Source organism: Haplochromis burtoni, unplaced genomic scaffold, assembly GCF_018398535.1.
Source record: "Haplochromis burtoni strain Fernald_Lab_line unplaced genomic scaffold, NCSU_Asbu1 Contig_131, whole genome shotgun sequence".
Taxonomy (NCBI): Eukaryota; Metazoa; Chordata; class Actinopteri; order Cichliformes; family Cichlidae; genus Haplochromis; species Haplochromis burtoni.
In genome coordinates this window covers 622,976-639,048 of record NW_024582492.1, presented here as the reverse complement: position 1 = coordinate 639,048, position 16,073 = coordinate 622,976, and the positions used below count along the sequence as shown (strand labels likewise).

Below are 16,073 nucleotides of genomic sequence, written 5' to 3'. Positions count from 1 at the left end.
CAGTTATCAAAGGTGACAGACAGAGAAGACACAGGCACATACACACACAAACATACACCACTCACAATGCTCCACTTGCTATTTCAATAAATGTACTATTATCACATTAAGATGATATTTTTCATGTCTTAGTATGGTGGCAACAGTCATGGTAAAAGTACACTCTCTGTCAATTCTTTGCGCATCAGGACATATCGCACCATGTCATCATTTATTTAACAAAAATTAAGTAAAAAAGACGAAATGCAGAAGTAGAATACACCTGGTCTGGAACATTTAGGTGTGTTATTGTAACAAAATGCCAAGAAGAAGCCATGAAGACATTTGCTTATAATGCACAGCACCTTGTTTGGTGAGAACCAAAGCTCATCAGCACAAACAGCTCATACCGACTGCCAAGCACGAGTGATGATTTGGGCAGTCACTAAGTCAACCATGAACTCCTCAGCATACCAAACTATTTCAGAGTCAAATGGCAATCTGTCCAGTGGCTTAAAGCTCGGCAGGACAATGATCCCAAGCAAAAGAATGGCTGAAAAACAAAAGAATCAAGGTGTTGTAATAGCCCAGTCAAAGCACAGACCTCATCTCATTTTAAAATGTTGGGACCTTAACAGAGTTGTGAATACATCTATGCCCACAAACCTCAATGAACTGAAGCAAACTTGTGATGAAGAGTAGACCAAAACTTCTTCACACAAAGTCATACAAAAAACGATTAATTCATAGCTTTAGCAACTTTAACTGCTAATGCTAAAACTGCTAAAGTAGCTCTTAGCATCTATTGTGTATTTGGTGTTTCCACAGGCTTCCTCTGCATTTTGGCTTCGTTTTTGTTAAATAGATAACAGCATGGTGTATTATGTGTTTTTGTTATGTTACTGGACTTGGTATAGACAAGATCATTTTTTTTTATTTTTAAATCATAGAATTGACAGACAACTGACTGATTATACAATATGAAAACACACATCCTAAGTTATACTTTATAGTAATATTACAAATAATAGTCTTACTGAGTCCAAAGGGAAGACATGAATGATATACACAGAATCTGGACAGAGTATTATATTAACCTCTTGTTAATGCTAAAGAATCCTAAACACAGACAAGTACACTAAAGAGCCACACGTTCACATAGGGATAACCTGTTTCAGTTGAATTGGGCTGAGGTGTATGAAACTATCACCTTTTGTTTACCGCATAACAATTGCAATGCATGATGTTTGTACAGTGAATACATTTAGATGCAATAAACTCTGCATGACTCTTAGCTTTTATATTTTATATTTCTTTGGTTAATTTGTTCAAGAATCCCTGTCACATTATCTCCAGAATAATTACATTTGCTAGCCAAACATAAAGGGCGAAAAGGATATCGAACTCAGTGAGTAATATAATAAATAAATCAAAACCCAGAGATCCATATCTCGCTGTCTATTTTCAAAGCACAAGAAAGTATGCACGGCATTGAATAATCTTTAAATATAATGTTGAATAATGTTTAAGCTGATTTTTCCTCCAAATCTCCCCACTATAAAACGTACAAAGAAGGTCACTTTTTATGTGTAAATCGGCTGGAGGAGATAAAATTTATCATTTCCGTTTATTATGAAAAAGTTAGATCTAAAACACTGGGCTTGCTTTCAGGCAAAGCAATTCAATGAGTAAACACTGTCTTCTTATTATATGCTGTAAGTAATACTAAGATTACTGGAGAGCAATCGCTGTGTGCGTGTGAGTGTGCACCTATTCATCATAACTACCTTGGTAGTTTCCGCCTGTTATGTAAAATGATAAAATTCAATCAATATAGTCATTATAGCCCTATTGTGATTGGAATTAGATTTTCCTTCCAATTATTATGATAAGGATTATGAATCACATGTCCCTGCACCTCCCCTACATATGGAGCTCATCGAACCACTTGATCTGTATGTAGACAGCCTTGTTAATGAACATATTAGATAGATCATGCCCTGGCTGCTCACTCACGTCGCTGTCGTCCTGCCACACGTGTTGCATCTGAAGCTTTTCTGCTTCTGTTGCCAGCCTCTAAAAGAAGACAGACAGAAGGAGAGTACAAGAGAAAAACACATTATGTAAGACCATTTTAATATTATAAAAACCTCTGAATTCTTTTGACTCTAAGGCAGCAACGAAAAAACTACAAGTAAGTCAGCTAGAGAAATGGTGATCATAAAAATTAAATGCAGCAGATTTCATATGATTCTTAGCCAGAGTGTATTTCAAGGGAAAATACCACATTTCCCTCGAATACCTTCAGGTATGAATTAGAACCATTGACACCGAGTTGTGCTAAAATTAGACACCCACCTTCCATCTTCTCCCGAGATCTGATCATAATGACTAGGTTAATGGGTTTATAATGGTCCCAGTTTTTAATCTGTACATGGTCCAGAAATTCACTGTATTATTAACTGCCCTTGGGAAATATGAAATCCAGCTCTTTCTGCTTTTGTGTATGTCGCTATGAGTTTCGTGTCACACCCACACACACACACACACAAAATAGGCAAGTAATCTGATGGGGGCAAAGGAGTAAATTAATTCACTGTATCAACCCACTCCTCTTCTCATTCCATAATATAATTTTGCAGTAAGATTAAACACGACAGTCGCAAGAATCAGCGAGGCAGCACAAAGTCTGACTGTGAATCCCAGGATGGGATATTAGTCACAGTGTTTGTGATGAAAAATCAAGCTTCAAACACGATTTAGGCACGATTTGGAATCACTTAAACAAAATTACTGAATATAACACCAGATAGCTAATATTCTTGTTGCCATACAATAAGATATATTACACAGAGCTGATCTTTTTATGCAAGGGACAAAAGTCTCACGGAAATCACAGATAATGAGACAAACTTTAAAGTCGCAACACATCATTTTAGCTATTTGGGAGAGTTGCCATTAGTTACCAAGTAAAACAAAAGCACTTGTTCTGTTATCGTTGAACAATTGGCCCCACATTTTCCTGGTGGTAGACAGAACTTCATATCAAAACACAAGTAAGAAGCATGAACATGCACCAAATATTGCACGTTACTGGAAAGCTAGAAAAAAAAGCCTCTGCTAATTAAAAATATCAATGTCCATAAAAAGAAAGAAAGAAATTAGATAAAACAAGCAGAAAGAGTAGCAGCTGCTCACATATTTGACTTCACATTACTAGTTATGCTTGTGCTTCGTACCCCATTATGCTTTCTGGAAGCTGAAAGCATCGCAAACCACGCTCTGGTTGTGTCTCATTAGGGGGAAATTTAGCAGCAGCTTTAAGAGATGGCGGGAGCAAAGGTGAAAACGCGCTACCGCTATGTCTGTGCAGTTATGGTAGGGGGGAAAAAAGGCTTCGGTATAGCTTTAATACACGGCATGTGGGCTACTTATAGGGAAAATATGTATACAACGTTCCTGGTAGCCACCTGCTCTGTCATTGCTCTGTTAGACAAGTTTTATGTTTATGACTCTCCACATGCACACAATCCCCCCCCCCCTTTTTTTTTGAGGTATATGAGTCTTGGCAGTGGGGTCATTCTGGTCTTTTTATTTGCACATGCACAAACACACAGTGCCTTTGTAGATTTTGTTTCTAGTTGCCAGTGGCAACCAGGCTGCATGGACTTAATGGGAATATCCTGTCAGTTTCCAGTCAGGTCACTAATGGTGCAAAGACAAATCAGTTTGTGTGTCGTTTCTGTGGTCACAAACCCACAGATGGCCATTTACTGTGGAAGCACTCCCATTTCAGCTCCAAGCATTATCGAAAGAATGAAACATGATAAGAAGACAAGGGCTTTGTGTGCATTTCTGTTGTCCGCACAAAAGCAATTTGCAAAGCATTTTCATCACATTCACATCATGTAAGTCTAGATATCAGTCGCAGCAGGTGAATGAAACTCATTCCAGCATACCTGCTCACACGTTACTAAGAAAACATAGTGTTCAGTACTTAAACACATACAGAATATGCAGCTGCTCAACTTAACCATACACAGATGTCCACGTAACAACACAACAATAATGTGGTTGCATACAGTAAGTTTGCACACGCTCATAAGTGGGGATATGACAGCATACAAAATCAACCAATCACGTAGATATTTCCTCACATTTATGGATTTGCATGTCACAGCATAACTATGGCATGCAAAGAGCTTACAAAATCATTAAAGGGATCTTATTCCTGAAAGGTATGAGACAGTCATCAACAATTGAAGAATTACTACATTTCCAAGTATGAACATTTCTCCAAAACTGAACTGAAACCAACAATACTGGTCAGGAAGCCAGACAACTACATGCATGACGTCATGCACGATCACAAGTTAGAGCTGAGGCTTTAATCAAAGTAGATGGAATTATAAACAGTTCCAAATACCACTCGGTTTTTATACAAAACCTTCAGGCATCTGCTAGAAAACAGGCGATTATGATGAATTTTATCTTTCAGTAGAACAATGACACACAGCATATATCTGAATCAACATCCAAATCTGGCCTCACCAGAAGAAGATTAAAGTTTTGGAATGGCCCAGCCAGAGCCCAGACCTGAATCCCACTGAAAATCTGTGAAATGAGCTGAATAGGGCTGTGCACAGGAGAAGCCCTCACACTCTGACAGATTTGGAGCAATACTGCAAAGAAGAGTGGCCAAATTTTTGCCAAGTTAAGATGCGGCATGCTAATTCCTACCCAAAAAGACTGACTGCTATATCACAATCAAAAGATGTTCCAACAAAATAAAAAGGGTATGCATACTGATCTTATTCCTTCCACTGAAATATTTCTTTGTTTTTTAATTAAAAGCTATGGATTACAGAGAGATACCTGCTCACAGGCATTTGTATTTACTATCATTTTACTTGGTATTTCCCTGAAGGTGAGACCTGCTGACCTACCTTTGACTCCTTTCACCCAGTAGTTAAAGGTGCCAGGTTGAATTTCAAGCAGCTGTACAAACACACAAACACATGGGCACAGGAAAAGGCATTTATAAGGATCTCAGCAGCACATCGGGAGGTGAAGGGGTCAAAAGTGCCCAGCTGTTTCTTCCACCTTGTAGCTTCTCTTTTATGTTGAATCCACAGCCTCGCAGTGCCTTTCTACTCCTTTAAGCAGTTAAAGGTTTTTTAGAATTTACTGCTCAAAGTGCAACATAAACACATGTCAAACAGTACATAAAAGAAAAATGCAACACCAGTTATCTTACAATACATAATGAGAAGATGTTGAAATAAGGATTTGCCAACAAGCTGGCATAGAAATATACAATATGAGCAAATTTCTTTTAGCAAGACTAATGAGAACATCGTTGCGTTAGTGAGAAGATAATGAAAATGTAGCTTCATGCCTTAGAACCAAGTTACTTCAAGTTAGGGACCATCCACTTTTGTGGGACAGTCAAATACAGGTGAATTCATTAGGACAGACATTCTACTGAATATGAGTTTTACTGATATATGTGCCAAAATACTAAATTCAAATTGGCGCTACATCGCTGACATTTAGCAAATAAGAAAGAAAAAAATGTTTAACAAGCTTCAAGTGACCACTTCAGAACAGATCTTTCATAAATCCACTGAATACTTGGACACAGCCTGTGTGCGCTTGCACGTGTTTTTCTTCTGCTCGGAGAAAATGAGTCATGTCTTCTGTAATTCCTTTAATCTCCTTCTGATGTCACTCGACGATGAGGCAAACTGAATGTGTTATGCTACAAAAATGTCATTTCTGAGGACCCAGAGCAATAAACACCCATGAACTATGTGAGCTATAAACATTATGGCATGTATAAACTGAGCTGGCCTCAAAAGAATGACAAATAATGTGTAACTTTGCCCAAAAACAACAACAACTAACTCCAAACAAGAACTCTGTAGATTTATAGCATATATTTTCTATTTGTTTTAGTCAGGGTTGCTATCTTTAGCACACTGTTGGAGGATAAATGCGGAAGAAGCTCTCTACTGATCAATAACACCTCACATTATGTTTTAATGCAAGGATGATTTGCCTGATGGAGATGAGTCTTTATATGTCGTAGTAAGGGTGGAGTATAGAAAGCAATGGAAAGAGTTTAAAGCAGAAGAAAATTGATAAAATTACAGTTAATGTATGTAAATTCTTATAATCACTGAGTCCCTCACACATGCTCTCTCTTTTTTATCCTTTGTCTGTGATCTAAGAACACTGGATTAAATATTGTGCTCCGAAACTCCTGTGATTTTGTAAGCACCACACAGAGATGTACTGTGTAAACATGCTTGCTTTACTGACACACGCTCCTGGCAGCCTGATTAGAGCATCTAGTACTGCCAGGACAGCACACACAGACACACACACACACACCTGCCATCTCACTGATGTGTAGGGAGGCACGGGAGAGCAGAGGAAACATGAGCATCTGCTGTTGTGACTGGCAGCACTTTAGTCAGATCTATCCTGCTCAGCCTGTAGGGAGCCAGGAGGAGAGTGGTGAGAAAAAAGTGGTGAGAGAGGACATACATTTGCACACATTGCACAGATACACACACACACACACACACACACACACACACACACACACACACACACACACACACACTTACACTGGCACCAGAAGGAAAACAACTGTACAGTGAGTGCATGCAAGTTGACAAATTAACCCTATCTACACAACTCTGGTCTTTTAGAGAAGACATCACTCTCACCAACATACTAACTTAGCATGAAGTGACTTGTTAGAGACTGGTGCTGATCCACTGCTGTGCTCTGGTTTGACAGCTCATCTCTCCTGCAGCAAACTCTTCCAGCCGACCATGCTAACTGTGTGCCAGCTGGCTGCAAACAACTCCCAATTACAGCTGTACCCAGCTGGAAAGTTGATGTGACGGTTCTGCACATGGACACACCTACAGCCACTCACTGATTCGCTGTATGTTTCGAAAGAAAGGTTACCATTTTGATCGTCAGCGATTTGGCTTTACATATAACTATTTACGGATCACAACAAGAACTAGTTGAATGGTGCTTACTTTAGCTCTTTCCTGAAGCGTGACGGAGCAGAGGCAGTGTTTTTGACCAAAACACTCACACACTACTAGCTACTGTTGCTGATTCAATTAAAAAGCAGAATTTGACCAATGTAAAGCAATTTAAAAAAAACAACAACAACAACAACAAAAACAATGAAAACGGTCTTTTTCTGAGGCACTGCTGTTGTTGTCTATATCTGAATGGGACTAAATGTGACAGACAGAGGGAGATAGAGTTATAATGAGCAAGAAATCAAATGTGCACTCCCCTCTGTATACATATACTGTATATCTGATAAGTTTCATGTAGGAAAACAGAGATGACAAACACAAAGCCGGAGCACTGCGACAGCTGGGCTGACAAAAGCAGCTAGACACACAAATACACACACAAGCACACACAGTCCAGGAAGTGGTGAATAATGAGTCACTAGTGGCCAAAATCTCTCTCTCTCTCTCTCTCTCACACACATCCACACACACACACACACACAACACACACACACACACACACACACACACACACACACACACGTGCACTCTTTATCTCATTGAGTCAATATTTCAAATATTAATGCTCGTTAAGAAAGACAGGATTATGTTTGCACAATATTGCATCATGTCATTTAAAGCCTCTTAAAATCCCTACTGTGTGAAATCCATATTGAAGCTGTAACATCAAATGAAATCTATTAAACTGCAATATGTTTTGCAAAGGTTCTGGAGCCAAACTATCTGTTTTGGATACTCTTTGCATATGTGTGTATGTTGTTGTTCACTTTATATGTTTTAGAGTCCTTGGGCATACATAGCATTACTCAGTGACTAAGGGCACAGTGTCCTTAGATTAACTGCAAGTATAGGAACTACAGTTGGGAATTGTCTGGCATTTTCCATTCATAACCATTCAGTGATTAAATGAAATGCTGTAATGACTGCAGATAATTAATCATATATTTCTAGAAGCTAATTGACATGTGATGATTTTTTGGAGGATTACTTTGTTACAACCAAACAAGCAACTTATGATCCAGAACAGAATTAGCAGACAAACTGAAGACAATACACCTATGATGTGATGAAGTGCGTCCCATTATCGGATTTGTTAAGTATTTGGGCAAGAAACCTCTTTTATAGAGTCATTAAATTGACAGTGAAAACACATGAAAATTGCGTTGAATTATTATCCTTTTGAATGATTTGCTCAACATAGTTTACAAGATCTTTACATTTTCTTCAGCTATGTTTTATATGGTTTCTGAATTCATATCAACTGTGAGCTGCCTGACCCCCGAGGCAGTGAAGCGGCTATAAAAACACGAAATCAAGTCAGTGGATTCAGTAGTGTTTAATTTAAAAGTTCCTTTCTAAAATATTCTCTTGTTTTTCCTGAGAGGTGGTCTAATGCCTTTGCGAAATGCTGTAATTTGACACCAATATTTGCAGTTATCGCCTGTACGATATCAGCCAAATATCACGCCACTTTGCTTGTTTCAATTGTACAATTTCTAGAAGACTGTTTTGAAGTGTGATGATTTTTTTTAAAATATTTTGATTTAAAATATTTTCTCAGTTCACACAAATTCACAGTTTTTTATATCATAGCATGATGACAATATACATTTTCATATTCAGAAGAGATTCTGAATCCACATCTCAGTTTTAGTGCACCTAAGGTGTGAAAAACACACTCAAAAATTATTCAAGTTAGTCAATCTATTTTTATTTTATTTCTGAAAATGCCAAAAAATATTATTTTTAAGTTTTGTTTATGTAAGTTACGTTTTATGTATATAAAGTGTTTGCTTGTATAAATATGGTTCAAAAATATGCAAAACTGTTACGTAGAAAACACCAAAAACATTCAAATAAATCGACATAGGTCCCCATGATAGTAGTGGGAATTCTTGAGGTTCTCTACATCTATTAGCATAAGATTTGAAAAAATCTGATATTTCCCATAACTTTATTTTGTGTGTTCTCTGAGTACTGTCCAATGCCATGTTTGATTGTTTATTTTTGCCTTTCTTGCCTTGCTTCTCACAAGAGGCAATATTCTAACACAGAGGTGTCAAACTCCAGGCCTCGAGGGCCGGTGTCCTGCAGATTTTAGATAACACCCTGGGTCAACACACCTTAATTGAATGATTAGTTCCTAACCAGACCTCCTTAGAAATTCAAGACATGTGGAGGAGGTAATTTAGCCATTTGAATAAGCTGTGTTGGATCAAGGACACATCTAAAACCTGCAGGAAACCGGCTCTCGAGGCCTGGGGTTCCCCAACCCATTCACTATATGAATCAAAACCTTTAAGATCCTACTGCAATAAGCTTATTACTCAAAAAGGCCCACACTCGTGTAAGATTAAATTAGCATAATTAACCCGCCAATAATACATCAACAGCATGCGACATTCAGAAAATTTGTGTTTATTCAGCAATTTTGGGCTTTCACCAGCACTCAAGTGAAAGACAGCTGTTAGAAAATCAGTCATTATGTATCCTTTCTTCTCAGAAATGAATGTAACTCAGTACTTGAGCACAAATGGATAAACACTCATGTGAAACTGTACAAGCAAAACTGTTCTTATTTTATTGGACAGCATCATTTAAAAAGAAACGTGTGAATGAGGAGTGCAATGAGTGTCGTGTGTGTGTGTGTGTGTGTGTGTGTGTGTGTGTGTGTGTGTGTGTGTGTGTGTGTGTGTGTGTGTGTGTGTGTGTGTGTGTGCGCCTACCCTATGATTTGGACTCTAACAGCAGAGTTTAATGACTCACAGCATGTCATCCAGTGGAGGTTTAATAACGCACTTGCACACACTAGAGATCAGTGACTCCTCTGTAATTACGCACCGCTACATAACGCAACACTTAAAAGAGCTCTGTTTAAGTGCTTGCACTCATGCTCTCATCCTTCTTGGACAATTTAATGAACATGAATGCTCCTAGACAGCCAATTTTGTGTTTAATGCATGCATGTGGCAGATTAGGAGAGATGAGGGTACTTGAATGGCAGTTTTCTCATTTTGTTTGAACAGTGTGGAATGTTAACCGGGGTAACAAAAAGAAAGCAAGAGAGAAGTGATTCACTTAGGGAGTGAGGAATCTGTTTATGATGCCCATGTTGCTTAGCAACCAGGGTGTCATGGTTACCTGCCGCATCCATGGTCCAGGCACAGTGGAGAGCAAAAGCTCCCATGCGAGGGCAACACGAGAGACTAGAAACATTTTGTTCATTATCTCCCCACTAAAGCGTGAGCCGTCTTTCTCCTCTACAATTAAAAGTCAACTCAAACCTGCCTGACTGAAGGTAATGCCAACAGCCCACTCACAATTAAGGAAATGGGGTTTCTTATCGATGGAGAACCACTCTGAGAGTGATTTAAACCAGGGTTGGAGAACAACTGTTGTTTTTGTTTCCAAAATGGCCACCAATTGTGGCTCAGACTTTGGTGGGAAGCCAACACCTTATGAATCTGCTGCCAAAGAGCTAATGCAATCCCAGGCCTGAAATAACCCTCACCAATCAATATTCAAATAGCCCAGGCCTGTCTGCGCTGTACCTTTGCACAGCCTTTCCCCCTCATAGTCTTACTTTCTCTTTTGGATGGTGAAACGATTTTTTTTTTTGTCTTTTCCCTTTACTTTCCTTGAGAAATATTTGCAGACCAACAAAGACCATCCCTGAGCAAGTTCCTCAGTCTTTATTTCATTCTCTTATTCCTTCACAACAACTTTTCTGCAAGCCAGTTTGCTCTCTCTCAGCAGTCTGTCTGTGGGAGATGGCAGGCTGCCATATCACCATAAGCAGGTGTTTTTGTCAACAAGCATCCCTCAAGGTGGGCACAAAGCAACAAGAGGAGTTCCTCGAGGGCACTCACAGAGAATAACCTTCCACTTATCCCAACAAGTCAGTCATCCCTGTTAAGTCTTAGGTCATCTTGAGACCATCCATCAGTTAAAGCTAATAATGGCAGCTACTCTAATACTTCTTGCTTTTTATCTCTGCTTTTGAAGTTGTGTAATCTTAAGTGCAGCTAAAGTTTTTAAATGTAAAATAAATTAATTTGTCCGTGGTTATCATCAGTGTTGGGTCATGGGTCATCTTTGACAAAGGGATTTTTTTTTTTTGGCAGTGAATTCATATAGGAAAAAATATTTATCCATGGTTTCTACTGTGTAATAAAACAGAATACATCAGTTAGTTATTCACGATCACAAAAACATCTGCATGTCCAGATGTCACATTGCACACAGTATGAAAAATATTCAAATAAAACAATGTATTAAGCATTTAGTCTTAATATTGTGTTTAGATGGCAAGTTTCAACTATGTTTCCAGCATTCCTCAAAGTTTCAAACAAAATAGATAAATAAATATTCTGATACTAACACCTGCTTCCTGAACACATTTTAATGGAAAAACAGTGACAATAGCAAAAGCTATCATCTGAGCTTTTTTCTCATTAGGATAAGCTTTAAAAACGGCTTTTCAGCATATTTCGCTAATTGCTAATAGTTCAGCTTCAGTAATTCTGCCATTCTGGTTTGCAGCCACTTGTAAAATTCCTTCTTTTAATGAGAAATATCGAGAAAATTCTGCTGGTGTCACTGTGGGGAGTGAAATGATCTATTCCACTGGGAGAAGTTAACCACTGGCTCCATCAAAGAGTACTGGTTAAGAGGAAAGCTTCAATAATTGATGAAAACAGAGTCATAGGTGGCCTGAATATCAGAGGGAGGCTATCTGCTGTCAAGGTAGGTAAAAAAAGAAGTAATGAACAAAGGTGTGCATGCACAAAAAGTGTGCGATGTGTAGATAAATTCATAATAAACCATGTGCATGATAGATGTTCAGTAGGGAAATTACCTTAGTCTCGGGTCTTAGTTTGCTTTACACCCACCCAACCATTTCAATTCTCCACATTCATGTTTCAACTATATACTTCTTATAAAACATGACATACTCTGAAAAGTAAATCCTATGGAGAGTTTGAAACTTTTACTCTTGATGAGATTATAGTCTCACTTAACACAACTTACTTAATGTAGCATGATGTTTATTTTGTCATTACGGTCCTATTGGGAGTAAAACAGACATAAACGCATGTATGATTTATGATTTATAAAGTAAGATGGGCCTGCTTTGTGACAGACTATTCATCACTGTGTCTGAGATGGTGTGTAAGGTCAGGTCCACCCCTTGTTCGTCACGGTCAATTAAAAGAAAAAGAAAAAAAAAAGATGGCAAATGCTTCACATCCAAAATGTGACGTCTCAGTGGCTACATCCATTTTTTAGATACAGTCTATGACTGCAATGACATTCTTCTTCTCAGAAAAGGTGGAAATACGCGGTCTTATTTAACATAGGGCAAATGTCGTATTTCAAAACACTTCTTGTTCAAACATAAAGATGTAAAGCTACTCATGAAGATGATTACAGACTGTTACAGTGTTGGGTAATAGATGCTACAGTAAAGACTTGTGCTATTAAAAAGTAGGCTGTTATTTTACCGCAGCAGTGGGCAACTCATTTTTCCAAGGGGCCACATGAGAAACTGGGATTGTTGTGGAGGGTCAGACCAATAAGCTTATAAAGAGACTAAATTAATATTGAGCAGATTATTACAACAGTCTCAGTTTCTCATGTGGCTCCTTAGGAAGATCAGTTGTCCACCTGTGAGTTATAACCTTGCCTACGGAGAAAAATAACTTGTTAGAGTACGTTTGCATTACCAAATACCATAAAAGTTTCTTTGCATTTAGCTGGTGCATATTGGTTACAGAATCCTCAGAGGCTGTGAAGCCAACTGTACATTTATCTCTAGGTGTATTGACTTTATCTCATTGAAGCAAGTTGATATTGACCACCTAACCAACATCAAGCTTATTAATTTCCCTTGGAGCAACATCTTTAGCTGAAATAAAACCTGGCCATTGTGGTTTGAGACCACTTCACTATCCAGAGCTCACCCGATACGTCATCAGCAGGCAGATCTATCTGCCAATATTTGCATTTTTAAACAGCCAACATATGAAAAGTTCAAATGTAAACAAGAGACTAATAAGAATAAGAGAAAAAAAACACTAAAAACACTAAAAACCAGCTGGGGTGACCCGAGTCTGGCAAAGCGTAAATGAATAATCTATGAATTGTTTTGAAATAAAACTAGACTCATTTTAAAATGCAACATATAATCAAAGAAAGATAACATAAATAAGCACAGATAACATGTTTTGTGCATTAAGGGGGAAAAAATGAAGTTAAAAATCCTATATTGGTGAGGCTCTGCCACTTTCTTCCTTAACAGACCTTCTTAACATGGATGAGGTACTTGTTTTAGCAGCTGATGGACACTTGCAGCATCACCCTGGAAGAAAATAATGTGAACATCCACAATGTAAAACCTCAACTTCTGCTAAAACACTGGCTCACATGACTGACACAACCAGATGATTGGATACCTTCTACTTATATGCCAGTTAATCAGAAGAGAAAACATGGCAAATGCGGATTACCAAATCAAATAATGTTACTCAACTAGAAAAATGTTTAGTTTCAGGTAGTTATAGTTTTGTAATTTAACATAAATTCAACAGGGAAACTATTTTTGCTAGTTCTTTTTAACACACTGTAATGCGGAAGGATACCACATACTTCTATATTCAACAGGAAGATATATAAAAGGACAGATAGGGCTAACAGAGGAGCAGAGGGCAAGGCTAAAATGGGAAATTGGGAATGAAAAGTGACACAGAATCAGGATGAAGTGATGGCAAAAGAATTTAGCAGGGTTTGAGGCGGAAGAAAGAACAGGGCTGGCATGAAAGATAAAATGTGTGATCACAGCAGAGAGTAAGAAAGAGGAAAAGGTCAAGAGAAAGCTGATTTTGGATAAGAAAAGGTAAGGATGGCGATGCACTTATGCATGTGAGAGCACGCAGATGGTCACAAGTGGAGCTTAGCCTGTGTGTGAAGCAGTGAAGCTAAGCCACAACAGCAGCTGCCTAAAGAATCTGAGTCATATAGAGATCAGGAAGAAAACCCTCTCATCTCGGCCATACACGCGCGCACACACACACAGCTAAACATATCAATACCTTCCTCAAAAATAACCAAAAAAAAAAAAAATCTAGCTACCGTACAGTTACTGTCGATGACAACTTTTCAGGATTTCTCTGTCAGTACCGTGGTGGTTTCTTTCCTGCTGGGAATTTCAGTTTCACTTTACATCCTTTTAAGAACGACACATACTGAATACAAAATACTGTGGCATGACATAAAAGAGGCAAATTCTTTGATCACCCACGAGCTGTAAAGAGACAAAACCATGTCCCCAGTCAGATCATCAGCACTTTGGAAACATTAACTTGGAACGGTTGAAACAGATGAGCAAAAAGTGATGTTTAAAAAAGGCAAATGTATATAGTCTATACAATAAAAGCACAGCCCAGGAGAGCAGTTTGGTCAGTGTAAAGAGAAATGCCACTGCTTAGTTCAGGCGCAGCATTGCCTAAACTTTACAATATACATGATTTTGGTTGGTTTTAAAAATTTACAGTTTAATACTGTCTCAGCTTTCAAATTTAAAAATCATGTGAATTACTCTAAGAAGTGGAAATATTCTTACTGCACCGTTTTGATCTTAAAGGGTCTGAATACCTGAATCTGATCACAAAATACCTGAAATTAAATCAGAATGACTCATGTGGAGTTGAAACCCTACTTTTACATATCTGTGTGTGTTTCCTCGTTTATTCCTGCATGTGCGTGGTTGTTTATAGCAGGGCTGTGTGTTAGTTTAATAGCTTTGAAGGTTCAAACTGTGCTGTGTGAACAAAGAAAGAGTGCTGCCTGTTGCTGAGATGCCAAGATCCATTAGGCTTCTAGGTTCTTGTTTAGGGCCTCAAAGGAAGTGTAGCATATAGAGCACTCATGGACTTCCTACCACTTCCTTATCATCTGTGTTTCTCAAAGATCAGATAATTCAGTTCTTTCCTTTCTCCCAGACAAAAAAAGCTCTGCTCCTTCACATGTTCAGTTATGATGTGCGCAATCAGCCTTTCAACAGAACAAAGACAGAGAAAAAGTGAGGACTTAAAGATAAAAACAAAAAGATATGAGGGATGATGATATGGAAAAAACGACAGAGGATAGTAAAGGAGTGTAAAGTCAGAGAGGAGTGCTTTTTACCTCATAGAGAGCTATTATATTAGCGTAGGCCAGGTCAAAACATTACAGATGCTTGACTTCGATTTCCATTCATTATTTAGCTAAGTAGTCCCTGTAACAATTTATGGTCCTTTAGATAAATTGACTGCCATAAAGTTGACTCCGTTCAACTTCATTACACAAAATACATCACCACCACAACCTATACTCTTCAATGCTAATGCACTGACATTAAAACAGGAGCATATGGTGTTTGTTTTTTTTACACTTATATCATCTCTCTTTCATTTTTTGCTTCCAGCAAAGACTAAACAACTGGCACTAACTTCCACAGGTGAAACACACAGCAGATGGTGCTGATGAAATGTTAGAACACAGTCTGTAGTGCAACATCTATATTCCACTGTCATCAACTCACAGATAAGTCGTATTTAGTCTCCCCAGGTGTGAAGCAACAACACCGAAAGCTAATTGTCCCTAATCCCTTGACAATTATGAAGATGTAAGAAAAACAAAATGCCTGGCAGATATGATGGGTTAATCAATTAGATTGTAGCTATGGCAACAAGCTGTCAGCCTTAATTGGATATTCCGGGCCCTTTGAGTCAAATTGATCGAGGCTGGTAGCATCCCAAGGTCCTAATTTAGTTGGTGAGATACTGTTAAATGTAATTTAAAGGTACAGGGAAAGGTTGAATCAATTTCACATGCTGTCCTTTGGAAAAAAAAAAAAAAAGAGTGTGTGCAAGAGAAAATAATAATACTGGTCAAGACCTCGGTTAAGTGAGCGTTATCATTTTTTTATACAGTACAAAATACAAAGCACAGCAAAGGCTATACAAATTTTGATCCAGGACA

The 16,073-nt window shown here is 38.2% G+C and overlaps 1 protein-coding gene across 5 annotated transcripts in view; it reads right to left on the bottom strand.

Annotated features, from left to right (window-relative positions):
- The window catches only part of cacna2d1a (calcium channel, voltage-dependent, alpha 2/delta subunit 1a), a 100,095-nt gene that overhangs the window by 59,124 nt on the left and 24,898 nt on the right, over window positions 1–16,073 (bottom strand). For all 5 annotated transcript variants that reach the window (XM_005930258.2, XM_005930260.2, XM_005930261.2 and 2 more), the window contains exon 4: window positions 1,996–2,055. In XM_005930258.2, coding sequence (XP_005930320.1) covers window positions 1,996–2,055 — 60 coding nt within the window. The remainder of the gene's footprint in view (window positions 1–1,995; window positions 2,056–16,073) is intronic.